The following is a 21,348-nucleotide window of genomic DNA, read 5'->3' as shown; positions in this document are numbered from 1 at the left end:
TTCATACCTGTTGGACAAGGTTAAAGCCTGGGGTTCCTCTGCCCCTCTCTTTCGGGTCCCCTTACGCGCCTGTCTGACCGTCACCCAGTCCTGTCTGTGGCTGGCAACGGAATGTTCCCAGGGACTCGTGGGAATGTCTGGCTCCAGGATGAACTGTCCAGGAAGCTCTCCCCATCTCTAATGCTGCGCAGTGTCTCCATCTGAGACTCCAGCTCAGCTATTCTAAGCTGGAGCTTCCTCAGTTGCAGACATTTGCTGCAGATGAAGTCGCCCGGGCTCAGGTTGCCCTCCATTGACTCCCACATACCACATTCCTCACACATCACCTGCCAGATCATTCTCTCCTCTCACTCTATTTATCCCTGTATTATTATCATTTAGAAGATAAACTTCCCCCTCTGCACCTAATTCCCACTCTCACCCAATTCCTTCTCACTCTGGCCTCGCCTCACTCCGGACGTAACTCACTAATGTCAGGTCATACAGAAGATAATCAAATAGAATATAGAAAGTACAGAGGAGAACTGAAAAAGGAAATAAGAGGGGCAAAGAGATTGTAAGAGAAAAGATTAGTGGGTAAAATAAAAGGGAACCCTAAGGTATTTTGTAAACATATAAAGTATAAAAGGTTAGTCAAAGATAGGGTGAGTCCAATTAGGGACCAAAGAGGAAATCATGTGGAGGCAGAAGGCATGGCTAACATATGGAATAAGTGGAGTCCTGTGGCTCAGTGGTTAGAGCACTCACTTTGCAAGTGAGAGACCTGAGTTCAATTCCAGGCAGGTCAGGGCGAAACCTTGGGCAAGTTTCCTTACTCCACACGCCTAATAATAATCCCTCCAAAACCCCAAAACAATAATAAATTGGTCATTTTCAATCTACGACTGTTTGTGGGACATTGCTGTGCGCAATTGGCTGCCGCGTTTGCCCACAAATATACAGTCAATTCACTTTACAGTGTACTCTGTGAAGCGCTTTGGGACGTCCTCCCGACGTGAAAAGCGCTATATCAAATGCAAGGATTATTAAGTACTTTGCATCTGTCTTCACAGAAGAAGAGGATGCAGCCAATGCCACAGTATCGGAGGAGAGGGAAGAGAAATTGAATAAGATAAAAATAAACTGGCAGGAGGTACTAAAAAGGTTGTTGGTGCTCAAGGTAGAAACGTCACCTGGTCCGGATGGGATGCATCCTAGGGTCCTGAAGATAAACCTGGGAATTACAGGCCAGTCAGCCTAACGTCAGTAGTCTAGAGACTATAATCCGGGACAATAATTTTTAATTTAGAAAAATATGGGTTAATTAAGGACAGCCAACATGGATTTGTGAAAGGCAAATCATGTCTACCCAAACCTGATAGAATGTTTTTGTGAAGTAATGGAGGGTGGATGAAAGTAGTGCAGTTGATGGAATTTCTTTGGATTTTCAAAAGGTGTTTGATAAAGTCCCACATAAGAGGCTTGTAAGCAAAATAGAAGCCTACAGTAATAAAGGGACAGTGGCAGCATGAATACAGAACTGGCTGGGAGATAGAAAACAGAAAGTGGTGGTGAATGATTGTTTTTCTGCCTGGAGTGAAGTGTGCAGTGGTATCCCCCGGGGGGCGGTATTGGGACCACTGCTGTTTTTGATTTATATAAATGACCTGGACTTAGGTATAGGGAGTACAATTTCCAAGTTTGCAGATGATACTAAGCTAGGAAAAGTAGTAAACGGTGAGGAGGATAGCAGCAGATGGACATAGATAGGCTGGTAAAATGGGCAGACACGTGACAGATGAAGTTTAATGTGGATAAATGCGAAGTGATGCATATCTGGAGGAAGAATGATGAGAAGCAATATGAGCTAAATTGTACAACCTTGAAGGGGGTGAAGTAACAGAGAGACCTGGGGATTCATGTAAGTAAATCTTTGAAGGTGGCAGGACAGGTACATAAAGCTGTTAAAAAAACATACGGGACACTAGGCCTTATAAATAGCGGCAAAGCACACAAAAGTCAGAAAATTATGATAAACCTTTATTAAACACTGCTTAGGCATCAGCTAGAGTACTGTGATCAGTTGTGGGCCCCACACTTTAGGAAGGTCAGGGCATTGAAGAGGGTGCAAAGGGGATTTACCAGAATGGTACCAGGAATGAGGGATTTCAGTTATCAGGAGAGACCAGAGAAGCTAGGATTATTCTCCTTGGAGAGAAGTTTTCAAAAGGGGATTTGATAGGTGAACAAGGAGAAACTATTTCCACTGGCCGGGACCCGAAGTCGGTCACCTGAGGACACCGATTTAAAATAGTTGTTAAAAGAAACAGTGGGGAGGTGAGGAGAAATTTTTTCACACAGCGAGTTGTTCGGATCTGGAGTGCATTGCTTGAAAGGGTGGTGGAAACCAATTTGGTAACAACTTTTAAGAGAGAAGTAGATAATTATTTGGGAAGGACAAGTTTGCAGGGCTATGGGGAGAGCACAGGGAGTGGGAGTGGATCTCATTCAGTCACTCAGACCAGAATACGTCAGGGAATATCACTTTTCAATCTTCTTTGTTAGTCCAGTATAGTTTAGTTCACTCAGCACTTTATGGTCTCACCTTACTGATAGTCTTGATTCCCTTCCAGATGCAGAAGTAACAGATGGTCCAGGCTGCAAGAAGAGAGAGGGCCAGCGTCCAATTGATAGTGCCGATTTTCTCAATTCCACTTGAAACTTTCAGGACACGATTCCTGCATATACCAAAAGTCAGCAATGAATATTTGTGAGTTGAAGAGTGAGCTGAGCTTTAGATTCCTGCAAGAGCAATATCTGGTGAGTAATACATCTATATTAATATGTGCTATGTTTTTACTACCAGGCTATGGAGAATAAGTCTATCTCAGATCTTAACACATCATTTCAAAACCTATGCTTCAGTGCAGAACTTTTTCCTCAGTTCAGAAAATATGCCCAATTGTAGCATTTGCTCCCTTAGCTAGAACTTGCACCCAACTCAGAATCCTCACCCTATCTCAGAATCTACACTCATATCAGAACCTGGGCCCATATTAGAATTTATGCCCATATCAGAACCTATGCCATTCATAAAACAACGCTCCATCTTAAAACATGCACCCCATCTTAGAACCAATGCCCCACTTCAGATCCTGCACCTCTCAGTATAGAACTTGCGCCCCATCTCAGAACCTGCCCCTCAACTCAGAAGCTATGCACCATCGTAGGACCTACTTTTCATCTAAGAAGCTGCACCTATCTCAGAACCTGCTCGGTATCTCAGAAGCTGCACTTAATTTCAGAAGCTAAGCCCCGTTTCAGAAGCTGAGCCCTGTTTCAGAAGCTGAGCCCCGTTTCAGAAGCTAAGACCATCTCACAAACCATGGACCATCTTCTCAGAACTAATAGTAGATATGAGAAAAGACCATTTTGGCTACCAGTGGAGTCCTGTAGCTCAGTGGTTAGAGCACTCGCCTTGCAAGTGAGACACCTGGGTTCAATTCCAGGCAGGGCGAAACCTTGGGCAAGTTTCCTTATTCCATCTAATAATAATTCCTCCAAACCAATAATAAATTGGTCATTTTCAATCTACCACTGCTTGTGGGACATTGCTGTGCACAATTGGGTGCCGTATTTCGCCAACAAATATAGTCAATTCACTTTACAGTATATTCTGTGAAGTGCTTTGAGACGTCTAGAAGACGTGAAAAGCGCTATATCAAATGCAAGGATTATTATTATTATTATTCCACTGGTCCAATAACTTTCCCACTCTCGTGATAAATTGTATTGCGTTATACTCACGCCCAGAACTCAACTTCAGATGATGACCATTGTTGAGAATCATTATTCGTGCAATTCTCTACAATTGAGAGAAGAGAAACATTTTTTAAGGCTTGGTAGACTATTTATTGCACAAAAAGAGCCTTTAAATAGATGCAGTGTGAACTCACTGGAAATTTCCAAAGCAAAATAAGTTTCCAAACAGTATCTTTACCCAGATGAGATTAGCTGAGCACACTTTGTCTGCTCCCTGCCAGATGGTCCTGAACAATGATCAGAGCTACATTATATGCACCATTTGTATCTATTCCTCTTCCAAATACTTGGTATCCAGTTGTCATTGTTGTGCTAAAGCTGCAGAGTGTGGCAGAGACCCAACCTCAGGAATAGATTTGCAGTCCAAAATGAGAGAGTGAAATACATTATTGTGATATCTTTCTGTCATACTGATTATTTTTACACTTCTCAGATTGATCCGCATCTTCCACTTATCAACTCAGCTACCAAATAGATTCAAATCCTTCATCATTCGCTCCACCTCCTATTTTAGGGAAATCCCCGGATTTGGAAACTATGCTTACCATCTTCCTAAAGTGCTTATGAGAGAAGAAAACAATAGTAACAATAAATTGCACTTAATGAGTGCATTTCACATCAGAAGGATATCCCAAGGTGCTAGATAGGGAAGTGTTTGCACCCCAGCTGTGGTTTTGAATCAAGAGGGGTGGAGGGCAAAGGGAATGGAGGCGGGAAGATGACTGAAGGCACGGTCGAATAGGAAGATCTTGAGACAGGGCTTGAAGGAGGCAAGGGAGGGGACAAAGCGGAGGGCTCCAGGATGCAGTTCCATTGGGTGGGGGCAGGAAGGCTGAAAGTCTGCCTGCCGATAGTGGAGCGGATAGGGACCTGCAGTGGACACAGAACTGGCAAGTGCCCGCCGAGTGGAGGGAGAGAACATATTGGTAAAGGTTTAGTAAAAAATGCTGGAGGAACAAAAGCTGCTTGCAGCTACGATAACAATTGTGCCTTCAAAAAAATTACACAGTGAAGGCAGCACACAGGTACATAGTATTATATTCCTATGGGGAAGATGATATAAGAGGATATAAGTATTGAGACCGAAACAAAGGAATCAAGTTATGAGACTCAACACGAGGAGAGAGGGAGACAAACGATGAGGTACAATCTGAAAGGATCACAATGGAGGAGACAGATATAGAGGGGGTGGCCGGAGCAGTCATTAAGAGTTTTGAATATAGTTCATTTACGTTTGTAAAGTGCACACAGTTCTGGCTATGGCGACATAAGAGTTCTGAGGCAGTGCAGAGGAAAACAACGAGGATGATCTTTAGTGTCAAAGGAATGAACTACATGTAATCATTAGACAAGTTTCTCTCAGTCTTGAGAGAACATGACTCAGAGGGGATCTTATAGCAGTGTATAAAATTTAAATGGGATTGAAAAAGTAAACCTACAACAATACTTTTAGCTCCACCAAGACAACAACAAATTATTTTTTTTACAGCAGAAGAGCACATAAGTTTCGTGTTGCAAAAGTAACTTCAGCACAGATACCAGGAAGTGGTTTTTACTCAGAGGATAATTAATGACTAGAACAATTTGACAGGAAGGGTGGTTGAGTCAAGTCAATGGACGCATTTAAAAAGTAGCTTGATGCTGTGACGGGAAGGTGATATTGTGACTATTCTGACAGGATGAGATCAGATGAGCCAATGCATTTCTTCATCTTGTGATCTATTGAATTTGTTGACTCACCACTATTGAATTTGTTGACTCATGAACACATCGGTAATTATTGTTTGCATAATGGAAATGAATAACAGCAAGAATATTGATCTGCATGAAGGAACTTTGTTGAAAAATTAAATTGTGAAAAACAATTAATTTGCAAATAATTTACATTTCAGTAAATGGCAAAAACAAAGAGTCAAATTTTATCCCGCACCTGGGCAACAGAATGACTGAATATGGGGAAGTAGAGCTTTTGTTTACCATGGATAATGGCTGTCCTCCGAGAGGGTGTCTTGGAGTAGGGGAAGTGAGGTAGGGTCTTCTTGGACTAGCGCCGACATGCCAAGCCATGGGATATCAGAATCAAACCCTCAGTCCTCTAATGACTGAGTCAAGCATATCTGATGACAGACCAAACTTGGAGTGATGGACCCTTCTTTGGGAGCAGGGATTCTTCCTACCTGTCTTCTGTTCACCTTGAAAATCAAAACCCCAATGTTTGGGTAGTGATAGCAGAACAAGCAGTAGAGGAAGCTTTCTAACAGTGTTTGCAACTATGTGGTTTCAGCTTATCAAACTACAGCAGATACTAATGTGCACTTGAGGCTGCAAGTCTTGTTTCTCTCCAACCTGCGCTTATTACTATTTGGATTTAGGTAAGCAGGGTGAATCCCTCTGGGGAAAGAGTGTGTGTTCCATTCTAAAAATATGCCAATTTCCATGTATAATTGGCAGACATCTGTGAAACAGTATGGTTTGAATACACTTAAGCATGGCGATCGGTTTTGGCCAACCAAAAGAATTTCACAGAATTTCTTGACTTTTTATTTTTTGATTACCTGTGTTCCATTCATTGTTACAGTCAGCCCATGGCATCACAGAGACAAAGGAGTTGCAAAGATAGAAGATCAACCAAGCTATGAACATAATGTTATAAATATTCAGGTAGATGATAGACACCAGAGATGAGTAGCCAATGCCTAGAAAGAGATGAAAAAAAAAACATTTGTGAGGAAATACTGAATGATGTGTTCTTTGTAGGTCATGAGAAAGCCCATTACAAACACATAGCAAATCACCATCAGTGAGCAGTGTACGATAGGTTCAACTAATTGTGAAGCATAAAAGGTTTTTCATAGATGTCAGCTTGGTTCATTTAGTTGCACTCTGGATCATAATTTGCAGTTTTAAATCGCATGTTGGGAATTAAGTTCAGACATCTCGACTCTCAACCTAGAGGATGCTGGGCTATATTACTAAATTAGTTGAGTTTAGATGCCCAGATGTCATTTTCAGGCTGTATAGTGTCATGGTCATGCTACACCTTGGTTCTTGAGTTCAGTTCAGGGTTGCCAAGACATAAGGGGCCTCAAGGAACTTGCATAAAAGGAGAGCAATGAGAATGATCCCCAATTAGGGGAATGAGCTATGAGCTGGGCCAATAGAAAAGTGTGGAAATATTTGCAAAAATTGACGAGAAATTTGCTACGTTTTGGGGAAAAATAAGGGAAGCATTTTGCTGTTAACCTTCTCTTTTCTCATTTTTAAAAGCTAAACCTGAAGAAATAACACATCATAACTTATTGGGAAAAGAAACAATTTATCAATGTTTCTTTGATAAAAACAGAACATAGCATCTTTCAAAACATGCAAAAGTGCCATTTCAACACTGTTTGCAGAGAAATTAAATTTTCAAAATCAAATTTTCACAGAAACAAACAAAAAATTCTCAGCCGAAGGTTTAGTGTCGGTTAAATTTTAACATGAAAAGAATCTTCATATTTTATTTTGTTAGGTTTTGTCTATTATCTTTCATGAGGTGTGAATAAACAGAAAATAACCTTTCAATGTCAGCTGTGCTCACTGACAGCCAAATGTACCATTTTGCAATTTTTGCACGTTTCACAAGTGGCTCAGGCTGAGGTCCCCACCATGCTGCTATTTTGTAGTTAGCTGGCATATTTTCTCCAGCTGCTTTATAAGCATGCCTTTCAAAGTTTGAAAGGGCAGGAATCACATTACTATATGATTCTGTTTCTGTATCCGTTGTTGCTAGCTGGTGAGTATCAAAAATACGACTACTTTATAGGTCAGAATTTGATGGAGGCTTTTTCAAAATCAGTCCCAAATTTTCACTGCTGTTTTGCATGATTATCTGGAAAAGGTTGACACATGGCTCTCTCTCACTCTCAGAACAGTTTGCCAACTTTTCCACTGTCGTTGATCTGTACTCCTGTACTCCAGCAGTGACACAGAAATCACTAAACCTTTCTTTTCAATCGTGCCTTTGGTCACCTTCCTCCCCCTCCCTCTGGCTCGGCCCTGGAATCCGTTATTGTGAAGCGCTCTGAGATGCCGTCCGGCGTGGACGGCGCTATATAAATCCAAGTTGTTGTTGTTCAACAAATGTCAAGTTTGCACCCATAAGTACAGATTGTGGCTCTGAGGCATAGCTGTTGCCTGACATCCTTCATTGAGTTTTATGAGCTAAGATAAGTGCTCTGTGACAAAGGTTGCTTAGGATTTCAACTCTGCAGCATTATTGTTCAAGAATGTTTTCAAGAGTGTTTTTCTGAGAGCCAAGGTTGGAGCTTGCAGTTTGCTCAGGCATCAGGGCTGGAGTTTGCAGTGTTGATGTTTGTCCAGCAACAGGAGTGCAGGATCCTGGTTACTGTTCCATAATGTAAACTCTGCTCTATAACAGTCCAATGCAGTTTGGATGGTTGCAGTTTCTGAATAGATATGTGGGCATATGTAATGAGAGCCATTTGCTCTCTTCACAGAGTAAACTATACTCTAATTGATATGAGTTTGAGAAATAAACAACATTTCATGCTTTTCTTACCTTCAAACATTGGGCACATCTTTTGCCAGGCTGTGATTGTACCCTGGCCGGAGTACTGCCCAAGAGCAGTTTCCAGCAAAAATAAAGGAATTCCTAAGATGAGGACGAATATGAAGTATGGAATCAGAAACATAGCTGTTTGGGGAAAAAAGGTAAAAGGTCAAAAGATTGTGGTTTCAATTTCAGCTAGAATTTTAACTCCCAGCTTTGACTGACATATTTACCATGCAGTAGATAATTATAATGATTCTAACATTTCATGGCAGGGAGAAGTGTCAAAGTGCTTCACAGGGTAATAATGATAATACTAATCCTTGCATTTCATATCACATCTTCTAGTATTCTCAAAGCGCTTCACAGAATATACTGTGAAGTGAATTGACTGTATACTTTATAGGCAAAACGTGGCAGCCAATTGCATACCACAGTGTCCCACAAACAGTCGTGGATTAAGTGACCAAATTATTATTTTTTTCCTGAATGATTATTATCAGATATGTGGATTAAGGAAACTTGCCCAAGGTTTCGCCCTGCTGGGAATCAATCCCAGGTCTCTTGCTTGTGAGGTGAATTCTCCAACCACTGAACTACAGGACTCCGGGTATACTGTAAAGAGTTATGACTGTGTGTTTGAAGGTAGACTAATCTGCCAATTTGCACACAGCGATGTTACTCAAAGGAGTGTCAGCTTCGACCATGATCTCAAATTCCAGATGTGAGGTTTAAACACACAACCCCCTACACAGAGTTCTATTAACTGAGCCAGGCTAACACCCAAGCACTATATTGAAGACCTCTGCCTCTTTTACTGTGCTAATGCTCATTTCCCCCCAACCCCACTCTTCTTCGCTCCAGATCCAACCCTGCCAATCTGATGTTTTATCTCAAACCTACTCTCTATCCACAGCAGTACCTGCTGCTTTTGCTCTACTGGGTCCAGCTTCCTCCGCTCCACCATCGGCGGCCTTCAACCACTATGCCCCGAAATTTTGGAACTCCCTCCCTCAATCCCCATCTTCAGGTTGCGCCTGAAGACCTTCCTCTTCAATCCCACTGGCTCAGCCTCGGGCTCTGCCATTGTTAAGCGCTTTGATACGCCGCACAGTGTGGAGGGTACTATATAAATGCAACTTGTTATCGTTGCTACAAGATTCTATCTTGCATGAAGGACAATACATAATGCAAGTTGTTGTTGTTCTTGTCAGTATTGTATTTTGGATGAAATGTTAAACTGAGGTTTTGTCTACCAACAACAGGTGGGTTCTCAACATTCCGCGTCATTATTCAAAAAGAAAAGTGAGTTTCACGAGTTTCACCCTATGTCTTGGCCGTCATGTGGAGTCCGGTAGTTCAGTGATTAGAGCACTCGCCTATCAAGCGAGAGACCTGGGTTTGATTCCCAGCGGGACGAAACCTTGGGAAAGTTTCCTTACTCCACATGCCTGATAATAATCTCTCAAGNAAAAAAAACAATAATAAATTGGTCACTTCAATCCACGACTGTTTGTGGGACACTGCTGTGCGCAATTTGGCTGCCGCATTTCGCCCACAGATATACAGTTAATTCACTTTACAGTATATTCTGTGAAGCGCTTTGAGACATCTAGAAGACGTAAAAAGCGCTATACCAAATGCAAGGATCATTATTATTATTATTATTATCATCCAACTTAATTGTGTCATATTTGTTTGTAGGATCCTATATTTGCCAAAATAAGAGCGATTACAATTGATATTAATTGCTGGTGAAGCAATTTGAGGTGCATAAGGCATTGTAAAAAGCACTGTGTATGTTTACCATCTTGAATATGTGGGAATCCATCAGTTTACTTCTGCCCACTTTCATTGTGCTTTTTGTGGAAATTAATTGAAAAAAGCCTAATGTAAATAAATAGCTGTTGTGAAGTGTTCAATTATGACGATTTCTGGTGCTGAACTGATTAATATAAAAGCATCCTGCTGAGATTTTCTTCTGTTCTGAAGAAACTCTAATACAGTTAATGTCAAAAGCTTCCAATTAATTCCAGTAATACCTGGGATTGGAGGCATGGAGTCAGACAACAAAAGAGCAGTTCACAATGTCAGGCTGAGAAGTCTATACTCTGCTGGCACAATGGGGTGGAGCAGAGTAAAGAATGTAGGTCGCTGACATGATATGTTGCACAAGCATTTGTGGTTAAATTGAGATGTGCACAAACCCCAGTTTTCTCTTGAGAGTGAAACCCATTATGCAGCGTGAAAGACACATGTACATTTCCTGCTTTCCAATGTGTACTGTAGATACTGGAGTTTTGCACTGAGTTAGTGAGCATGTGATTAATATAAAGAGATCAATTAAGCATTCAAGAAGGTTCGGAGTAATTAAGCAGATGGGCTAGAAATTAAACCCCTTTTTTATACAGATAATTTAAAAATATTGGCTAAGAATTTAACAACAGGAGAGATCATTTAGCTTATCAAGCCCATTCATCATAAACTATGTCAAATGCAAGGATTATTATTATTGTACCACAAAGTGCAACCACCTTCTCTAATCCCATTTCCCTTTCTTTTCATCATATGCTTTTGTATTTTCAAGTTTCTGCACAGCTCTTTCTTTAAAAAAAAGTATTTTGAAACCCTTAAGAGGGTTAAAGCCTGATATTTGCTGGAAGTTATGAGGAGAAGCTTACAGACAACAACAACAACTTGCATTTATATAGAGCCTTTCATGCAGGGTAGATTCCCAGAGAGCTTAACTGTGTTTAGATGAAAGAAAAGAAGATTGAGGGGAGGTGTGACCCAAATCTTTGTGGAGGGAGCCAGGCCAGAATGGTGTGGTGGTCATGCATTATTCTGGATCTTGTGGTTAATTTTCTTTGGGGATAGCTCTGCAGCCTCCTGTCACCCAAATACTGGCCATTCCCTCTGCTCAGCAAACACCAATCTATTTTATATCCTCAGCCCAATCAGTCCCACTAATGGTAGGTGCGTTTTTAGCTATTCTCATCCCGGAACACCCCTGCCTTATTCCCTTCTTTGCCACTTTCAAAACCCACCTTAACACCAATCTTTTCAACGTCCTCAGGCATGCCTAGCCTCTAGCCTGGGCTCCCAGCATGAATCACTTCCAGATGTCCTCCCAATGTGAAATGTGCTATATACATGTAAATTGTAATTGTACTTGATAGGTCTGAAATAGCCCTTTTCCTGTGCAATTTTTTCTTCTCCCCACATGAAAGTATTTTGACTAATTTTACATGGTTGTTGAGGACCTAAATGGCATATGTGAACCTTTTGGGTCATTCAACTGCAGGGGTATTACAGCTGGGTCCTATCCTATCCAAGTGCTATCTTGTCTTCAGCTATCCATGTAGACATACACACACCTTCCAGCAGGGATGATCTTGATTCAATCAAGAGTAGATAACTGGCTCCATTTTTCCCTCCCTCACCAAAGGGAGATGAGACCAAGTTCATTCCCAACTGCTATCCTAGCTAACATCAGGCTAACACAGCAAATATATTATTAGTCCACATTAGTCCAAGAAAAAAAGAGCGAAAAATATGAGATGTACATCACCAGATTAGAGTGAATAATTGGTGTGCAGTATATGTACTGGGGCTTTCAGTGAGACACTCATGAGGTTTAGGGATCATATTCAAGTCTTTGTTTTGCAGGTTTGACAGACATTTAAATGAATCATGGCAGTTTTCAATGGTGAACTGAAGCTTTTCACAGCTCTCCTTTGTAAGAGAGGAACGAAAAATCTAGTGTGACCAGTCACAGGAAACAATATGTTGTTTGATCCATGGAGTAAAGATGATTTCCATGAAGAGGTCCAGATTGGGGAAAGAAAAGCTCAGAAACAGCAACAGGAAGACACAAAGAAAGAATTTATCAGAAAGCCATGTGTGTTTTTCAAATCATGTTTCTCATTTGTTCATTGAAGCTCAGCCAAGCACTAGCCTCAAAAAACATCCTTAATGTTCTTTCAGAGAAAAACTCACTGTTCTTTGCCAAGTTTTTTTTTAATGAGACTTCTATTTCATTCCAGCATTAAGAATCTGTCAACTTTCTTCTCAAGACAAATTGGCAACAGTTCATTGAAAGATCCCCAGAATGAAACAAGCAGGAGAATTGCCACTCCATTTCTATTGCTTGTGAAATAAACAAACCAATGCCATCCTCCCAATCATGCTGTTGGGATAACAGCCATTTGATATAACACCTTTCATGTTGGGAGGATGTCTCAAAGCGCTTCACAAAACATACTGTAGTGTGGAGTATGTATTTTGCAGGTGAATACAGCAGCCTCTGTAAAACAGGTAGATGGGAACTCAGTTTAACAAATCATCTGAAGGATGGCACCTCTGGCAATGCAGCACAACAGCAGCACTGCACTGGAGTGACAGCCTAGGAAACATTTGGTAGGTGAATTGCCTCTTGGTAAACATGGTTGAAAAAGCGTTATAACTAGAGAACTTTAGCGTAAGGGCAACTGTCACGTGGTTATCATTGTGAGAGGAGGTGGGGGATGGGAAGTAAGCAGGGTCTGCGTGGATCTGAGCTGGTGACATTGATTGGCTGTGGAATGTTAAAATCAAGTCAATCTTCTGTGGTGATCTTACAGATCCTCAGCAAGGCGGTGCCACAGTACTCCAGGACACTGCTGATGACAGACCAGGCACCATGTCTTATCAGCTGGACTTGCAAGGGCAGACCGGTCACTGGGAACAGGGATTCTTCCCACTCAGCTCCTGTTAACCCTGCAACCCTAATAGGTTGGCTGATCTGAGCTGGATAAGTAAGGGGAAGCTTGCTAGACAGAGCTTTGAATAGGAAGCTACGTGGTTTTAGCTGGTTAAATTCCAGCAATACACTAATGTATCCTATGGGGTCCCCAACTCTTGGGTCTTACCAAACTGTGCCGAATATTCACCAGAATTAGATAAGCAGGGACTTCCCTTTGGGGAAAGAGTGTGCGTTGTATTTCAGGCATAGAAAATTCCATATGGAATTGGCATGCATCGAACTCTGTGGTTTGAATTCTCTAAAACATGGTTTCCTGGGCTTTTGATGAAAATTAACACTTATATTCATGCTACAAATGCACCAAAAAGAAAGGCAAGGATCCCTAAAATTGTTTCTATTATTGTGTCTTATAATAATAATAATAATAATCCTTGCATTTGATTTGTGCCATTGCTTGATATTTTGACCACTGGGCCTGATGGCATAATGTTCTTTTACTTTCTTTCATATCTGAAAGATCTCAGTGAAGTAAATTATATCATTTGTGTATTTTAGGCAAACAGTGAGCATTCCTAGTTTGATCAAACACGGTTAAATGCAAGGTAAAGCTTCCTGTCAATGTCTTACCATAATAATAGCAATAATAATCCTTGCACTTGATATAGCATCTTACCCATCATTGAGACATCCCAAAGCGCTTCACAGAATGTACTTTGAAGTGATTACCTTTTATATTTTGTTGGTGAAATGTGGCAGCTGATAGCACAGAGTAGTTGTATTATACATTGGTCAATATACCAAAACATCCCGAGGTGATAGTCAGTATATTTCAACAATGTTCGGTCGCTGCTGTCAATATACGAATGTATCCCGAGGTGATAGTCAATATATTTGACAAACAGTCGTAGATTGAGTGAATTTTTTTTTGAAGAGATTATTATCCCTGGAAAGCGATTCACCAATTGATTAATAACTAGGTTCCTACTTACTGCTAGGTAAACAGGGGCATGTGGCGTAAGGAAACTTGTCTAAGGTTTCGCCCTGCCCGGGAATCAAACCTGGGTCCTCTGGCTTGAGAGGAGAGTATCTAACCAATATAATAATAATAATATGCTTCAGGACTCCATAAAGCTTTTCCAGGCCAGATATAGATCAGGTGAAGCTCTCCTGAACTGGGGTTATGTACACACTAGTCACATTTTTGCAGCAAGTCCTAAACTCTGATGCTGAATTCCTTACTCTAAGCTCTCAAACAAATAAAAACCTTGACAAAATAGCTTTGCACAACACCCCCTTCACATTGCAGGGAATCATGGCTCAGAGCCCTGAACTCACCTGGTCATAAACAGGATTAAACAGGTTTACAAATTAATTTTCTTGATACAAACCTCCTCCGTAACGGAAACAAAGTCCAGGGAACATAAAAATTGCGTCGAAACCAATCATGCTGCCACCCACAGAGAGAAGAAACTCGAATTTATTATCCCATTGTCCACGTTTGTTTATCTCTTTTTTCTTTTCTTTTCTTTGTGTACCAGGATCCTCAGACAAATTTGTTCCTCCGCATACAACATCACCCAGCTGCATCTCAGTCATTTCACTGGATACTCGTCTGCCAGGGAGAAGAAACATCAGCAAACAGAAAGCAAGGATATTTCAAACTACAAAAGAAAACAAATTCAATTCATTTTTAAAATTTTACAAGTTTGTTTGCAGGAAACAAAAATGATGCCAAATGTATGCTTCTTGGTTTCATCATGTTTAGGCTTGACAATGTTAATTCCCTGCTTGCTGGACATCCCAATTCTTCCCTCCACACGATGACCTGCCCCAAACTCTGTGTGTCAATCAACCCCATCCTTGACCAGCTTCACTGGCTCCCGTCCCCCAGAGGATTGAGTTAAAGATCCTCATCCTCACTTTTAAAGTCCTCCATGGACTTGCTTCTCCCCACCATACTTCCACATGTGGGCGGATGACACTGGACTCTATCTGTCTGACTCCACCCTCGACTCCAGAACCCTCTTGATGATATCATCTGCAGACACAGGGTAAACCTCCACAAGTATGTGGATAATACAGAAATCTACTTCTCCAGCTGCGACTCTGGATCCGCCGATGTTCTGTTGGCTTGTGTGGCAGACATCAAGGGCTTGGATGAGCGCAAATATCTTGCAACTAAATGTTGACAAGATGGAAGCCATATTCCTTGGCTTCCATCAACATCTTCTATCCTGCGGCTCTGACCTCCTCAACCTCCATGGCCTAGCCCTCAGACTCACTGATCTGGCATGCAACCTAGGCATCAGGTTTCACCCACAGCTTTCCTTCCTTCCCCACATCCGGTCCCTGTTCACTGTCCAGGACCGTCTTCCTCCATCTCCGCCATATTGTCCGCCTCTAACCTTAGCTTACCCGAGAAGTAGCCAAAACACTTATCCATGCGTTCATCACCTCCACTCACTATTCAAATGCCCTCCTCACCGGTCTTCCCAACTCAGCTATCCACAAAATCCAGCTAATCAAAAACTCCACCACCTGCATATTCACCCGTACTGAACTCTGTACTCCCATCACACCAGTTTTAGCCAGGCTCCGCTGGCTCCTTATTGTCAAACAGATCAAGATTTCAAGATTCTCACACTTGTTTTCAAATCCTTTCATGCCCTCTCATCTCCGCACTCTCTAACATGCTTACCTCCCAAATTTCTACCCGCTGCCTCTACTCGACTATTCTTCTGCATGTCCCCCGTGTCCTCCGTTCCACTATCAGTGGCCGTGCTTTCAGCCACTACACCCCAAAAGTCTGGAATACACTGTCTCTTTCACTCCAGCTTGCCCCTTCCTTTCTCATCTTCAGATCGCACGTGAAGACCTTCTTCTTCCTCCAGCTTGACGATGTTCTCTGCCACTGTCAACCACTCTGGGAGGCTACCTTTGTGAGGGGCGCTATAACCCTCTACAAGCTACAAGCTGTTGTTGTTGTTGTTGTCCCCTGCTATCTGTGTACCAACATCATTGGCTAAGCCTTTTGTTTCTACGTCCCTAACCTCTAGTAACCTCTATCACTCTGTTTTGCACTCTTTGTAATGTTTCCCAGTTATTGTGAAATTTGTTTTGCACATCTGGACAACAGTGTTTAGGCAGGATTTGAAAGTGGGGAGGAAGGGAACAAAGTGGAGGGATTGAGGTAGGAAGTTCCAGAGCTTCAGTGCATAGTGGCTGGAGCGGAGGGGCGAGGGACAAACAGGAGGCCGGAGCCGGCTAAGCGGAAGCAATAACAACAACAAAATTATTTTTATAAAGTGCCCTTCATGTTGGGAGGATACCAAGGCATTGAACAATCAGGACCTGAGTGTGGGGGACAAGATTCAGATGAGGGAGGGCAGAGGGGGCAGGAGGGTGTTTGAAAGCACGGTCAAAAAGGAGGGTCTTGAGTCGGGCCTTGAAGGAGGCAAGCGAGGGAGCAAGGCAAAGGGATTGTGGGATGGAGTTCCAAAGAGTGGAGAGGCTGATGGTAGGATGGGTCAGGCGAAAGACCTGGAGAAGGCCGGAGCCTGTTGAGCTCCGTTCCTTTGGCTCCAGTCTGCTCCACATCCCCCACCCCAACCGCCCTACCAGCCTCTCAGCCCCTAGGCTCTGGAACTCCATCCCCCAGTGCCTTTGCCTTGCTTCCTCCTTCAAGGCCGGTCTCAAGACTTTTCTCTTTGACCGTGCCTTCAGCTCCCCTCTCGACTCTCTACCCACTCCTCGCTCCCTCCCTTCCCTTCCCTCACCCTGACCATTTCCCCCCTCCTCGCTCCCTCTCTTCCCTCCCATCACCCTCACCCTCACCATTTCCCCCCCAATGCTCGGGTCCTGACCCAACTGTCCAACGCCTTGGGACGTCCTCCCGACGTGAAAGGCGCTCTATAAATGGAATCTTGTTGTTGTTGTTGTTGTTGTTGTTGTTGTTATTGGTAGTTAAAAGGCAGGGATAGAGGCAGGGAAATTTATTTCAGCATGGTGGTGATTGTAGCTTTTTTCGGGGAATGGTGCCAGATGAAAGGGAGAGATTGATGGTGTTGGAGAGTAGAGGGGGGAGGAGGTGAAGCTGGGAGGTAAGGAGAGGAGTATGGATGAGGCCAAGGGAGCAGGTGGTATATTTTATGCTGGATATGGTGGTGATGAGAGAGGAGGGGTTCAAAAATGTGGAGGGAGGGATGGGTAGGCGTCAGAGTGTGGGGGAGATGGGGAGGGAGTGGCAGTTGGGAGGGCAGAGGCAACTGAATGGAACCCCTTGATTTTGGACTCAAAGAAAACCAGCATCTCCTCAGAGTCAGAGCTTGAGGAGAGAATGGGCGAGGCATGGGAGGGTGGAGCATAGGCAGTGGGTGGTGGAGTGCGGGGTAAGCAAATTGGATAGGTAAAGTGGTGTGAGGGAATAAAGTGATTTCAAAACGAGTGAGAGGATCTTGAAGTCAATCCGTTCAGTAATTGGGAGCCAGTGAAGCCTGGCAAGGACTGGTATGATAGGGTTCTGGAGTTTTGTGTGGGTTATTATCTGGGTGGCAGAGTTCTGAATTAATTGAATTTTGTGTATGGTGGAGCTGGGGAGACCAGTGAGCATTCACATTTTGGGGTAATGCACCAAGCAAAATCTTAAATAGAGAAGGAAAATATGCAATACGTTTCAGACCAGATTATGTCCAGACAAGGAACTATGTATGATATTATTGGTTTCACAATACAGCTGTATTGAGATTTAACTGGAAATGTTAATAGTTTACAATTGTTTCCCTGCATGCTCAATAAAGCATTCTTAGAAATTGAATGTAATTCCATTTTCACATCCATTGCTCTCCAGCTGTGTTCTCACAAAAGACTCACTTCAAATTGAAAATGGCTTGTGGGGCCACTACATGATCTTGGCATTTTGTTTGACTCTCAGTTCTTCTTTCATCTATGTACAAGGTCCTTGACTAAGATTGTGTTTCTCTGTATCAAGAATGTTACTTGTCTCTGTGACAAACACATTGAAGTTTTAGTCATCTCCAGATTTGATTCCTCAATTGCTCTCCTTGACAGTTTTCTTAACTCAGCCCTTCATTAACTGCAGTTTGTATCCTCTCCCATATGGCTATGATTCCCAGCCTTGCCAGGATCTTTTGGTTCCCTGCTGCTTCAACATCCTCACTCGAATTTTCAAATCCCTCTATGCCATTACACCACCCAACCTTCTCGTCTCTTCTGCCTCACCAATATGGCTAAGTTTTCAACTACAATGCTCCCACTCTCTAAAACTCTCTTTCAAATTTCCTCTACCTTGCACCTTTATCGCTAAAAATTTTCTAGAAACTACCTTGTTACCTTTGGCTTTGGTTACTTTCGTTCGATGTCCCCGCACTTCCCACTTTGCCTGGGTTTCCACTATGTCCTTATCATTTGTGACATTATAACAAAGTTATAGGGAATTAGTTTGAAAGTAGGAAAAATAAGGAAGGGTGACTTACGTAAATGAGTAGCATTTTGACACAATGTGCTGAATGATTTCTTTCTATTCTGAAAACTTCTGCCTCTAACTGACTGACTAACTAACCGACCGACCAGCTAACTAACTAACTTCAGCCCATTTTGATACTTCCAGTAAAGCAAGCTGATGGTGTGACAAGGGCTTTTATGGGGCCCACCTGACTTGGCTCCTCTTCCTCTTCGGGTTACAGGTTACCAAAGCTTTTCTCTTCTCGTGACCGCAAGTGACCCATAGTTGCTATTCAAATTCAGCTGCTGATAGAGTAATATTGAGTCGAGGAAAGCTACCTACCTTGTAGAAAAGGCAACATACAGGTAGGAGGATTATAATATTACAAGATCACAAAAGAAAAGATTTGAACCATTTCATATTATCCTTACCAAATGCCCTTCCTTACTTCTTCCCGTTTTTAAGATCTGTTTTCCAAATGAGTCGAGAGTTCTGATTTCAGTCACCCTTTTTGGTAACCTGTTCCATCTAGTCTTTTGTGTGAAAAGTACTCTCCTGTAATTGCTCCTCATTATCTATATGTGAATTGACGTAGTTTTTGAACTTGTGATATTTCTAATGTGATTCCTTCTGGGATTTTAATCTTAAATTGTAAACTAATGGCCCTTAGGCTAAGAACAGATTGGATTGCAGGTGTCTGAAAAAATAAGTTAGTATGGCAGGCACAATACTATGAGTTTTTGTCTTAGTTGATGTTCTTATATCAGCTGCCCTCATGAGAAGTCCTGAGAAATGTAACATTTCTCCCTTTGGCTTGAGATGGAGTGGGGTGTTCAAAATGTCCCTGAATAAAAGTATGCTCTATTTCAGTGTTATGTCCACAATAAACACACCATAAACATATCTGGGCATCCTATTCTTTGGATCAATTAATATTTGTTTTTTATTTCAACTGTTATAATTTCTACAGCTGCCTTTGCTCAGCGGAATATAAGTCTGCTTCATATCGTTCTTTCTCTCTGCCCCACCATTGACAAGCTGGTTTCCAGCCAATCTGCCATGCTCTCTGGAACTCCATCCTGAAGAGGTTTGCTCCCTCCCTTCCCTCGTTCACGGCCTGGTTGAAATTTCTCTTCCTTCCCTCATTCACGGATTGGCTCTTTGACCGCATTTTTGGTTATCCTTTCCCATCAGATTGACTAAAAGAAAATTGCCTCTAGAATAATTTTGTAGGGATTGATTATAGAATGTGCATTTCATTAATATGGCTCTATGTAATAACTGAGTATCATTTCACTGAACCTGCCATATTTACCCCCACAAAATGGTGAATAATTTTACAGAATTTGGCTGATAATTTGATGGAAGTAAATGTACTTTTAATGTCTATCCAGTAAAACAAGGGGGGAATTTCTAATGTAAATTCATGTCTCCCAATCATCTGGTACAATGACATTGCCACAAACATTCTCAAAATAATCAAACCAAAGCCAGTAAAAAAAAAACTAGTTTTAAAGTTACCTTTTTTTATTTTTGAAATAAACACAGTATGCAATATTCACTCTTTTCAATATCCACTGAAGCTTCCTAACAGTCAGACTTCCGTCTACAAAGAAAGTCAGCTTTATGGCAACACAATGGACCAGTGATTGGGCTTTAGAGTAAATGTTGGAATTGAAGAAAAAAAATGAGATTTGAAATACTGGATTTTCTCTATAAAGTTTTTCAAGCAACAGACACAACCATGTGCAATTCTTGCCTCCTCAATCGCAATCTGAATTCAACAGCATCTGGAATTAAGTGACATCAATCCTGGGAATTTAGTCATAAAATTCTGTAATTTTTTGATGGTTTTCTTCTAAAATTCAAAAAATATTCCATTCTAACAACTGTGAGCTTCAGATAAATGCAAGTGTAAACTGGAATATCCATTCTTTAAGTCTCTAAGAAGCTTTTTAATATTAAAAAACACACTTGGCTCATATCCTCCAACTCTGACAAACAAAACCTTACATAGGAACACAGCAACGTAGGAACTAGGAGCAGGAGTAGGCCATTCAACCACTCGAGCCTGACCCGCCATTCAATAAGATCGTGGTTGATCTTCTAACCTAACTCTATCTGCCCGCCTTATCCCAATAGCCCTTAATCCCTCTATCCTCTAGAAATCTACCTATCTCAGTCTTGAATAAGTTCAAGGACTGACATTTACAGCCTTCTGGGGTAGAGAATTCCATAAATTCGCTACCCTCTGAGTGAAGAACTCAACTCAACTCTGTTTAAAAAGGCTGAGCCTTAATCTTAAAACTGTGACCCTTAGTTCTAGATTCTCCCACCAGGGGAAACAGTCTCACACTTTGTCAAGCCCCATAAGAATCTTATATGTTTCTATAAGATCACCCCTAATTCTTCTATTTTCTAGAGAATATAGGCCTAGTTTACTCAACCTATTCTGATAGGTCAACCCACTCATCCCAGGAACCAACCTAGTGAATCTACACTGTACTCACTAAGGTGAGTATGTCCTTTCTTAAATAAGGAGACCAAAACTGCACACAATATTCTAGGTGCAGTCTCACCAAGGCCCTATACAGTTGTAGCAAGACTTCCCTACTCTTGTATTCTAACCCTTTTGCAATAAATATCAACATGCCATTAGCCTTCCTAGTTGCTTACTGTACTTGCATACTAATATTTTGTGACTAGTGTACAAGGACACCCAAATCTCTCTGAACACTGACACTATCTAGTCTCTCCCTCTCTAGAAATTAATCTGCTTTTTCTGTTTTT

General features: G+C 41.8%; 1 protein-coding gene and 1 non-coding gene across 2 annotated transcripts in view; one reads left to right on the top strand and one right to left on the bottom strand.

Annotated features, from left to right (window-relative positions):
* Positions 1-15,070, bottom strand: part of LOC103181901 (sodium- and chloride-dependent GABA transporter 2-like) — a gene marked incomplete at its 3' end in the record, with an annotated part of 35,932 nt that extends 20,862 nt beyond the window's left edge. The window contains exons 1-6 of the mRNA XM_042335433.1: positions 15,018-15,070; positions 14,486-14,709; positions 8,363-8,497; positions 6,357-6,497; positions 3,787-3,844; positions 2,585-2,717 (exon numbers count right to left, since the gene is read on the bottom strand). Coding sequence (XP_042191367.1) covers positions 2,585-2,717; positions 3,787-3,844; positions 6,357-6,497; positions 8,363-8,497; positions 14,486-14,693 — 675 coding nt within the window. The remainder of the gene's footprint in view (positions 1-2,584; positions 2,718-3,786; positions 3,845-6,356; positions 6,498-8,362; positions 8,498-14,485; positions 14,710-15,017) is intronic.
* Positions 9,702-9,773, top strand: trnad-auc. Its single transcript has one exon. It is a non-coding gene; the product is annotated as a tRNA-Asp (tRNA).
* Positions 15,071-21,348: the final 6,278 nt, after the last annotated feature.

The sequence above is a fragment of the Callorhinchus milii genome, unplaced genomic scaffold (assembly GCF_018977255.1).
Source record: "Callorhinchus milii isolate IMCB2004 unplaced genomic scaffold, IMCB_Cmil_1.0 Scaffold5, whole genome shotgun sequence".
NCBI lineage: Eukaryota > Metazoa > Chordata > Chondrichthyes > Chimaeriformes > Callorhinchidae > Callorhinchus > Callorhinchus milii.
The sequence above is the reverse complement of the archived record's forward strand: the minus strand, read 5'-3'. Positions and strand labels throughout refer to the sequence as shown.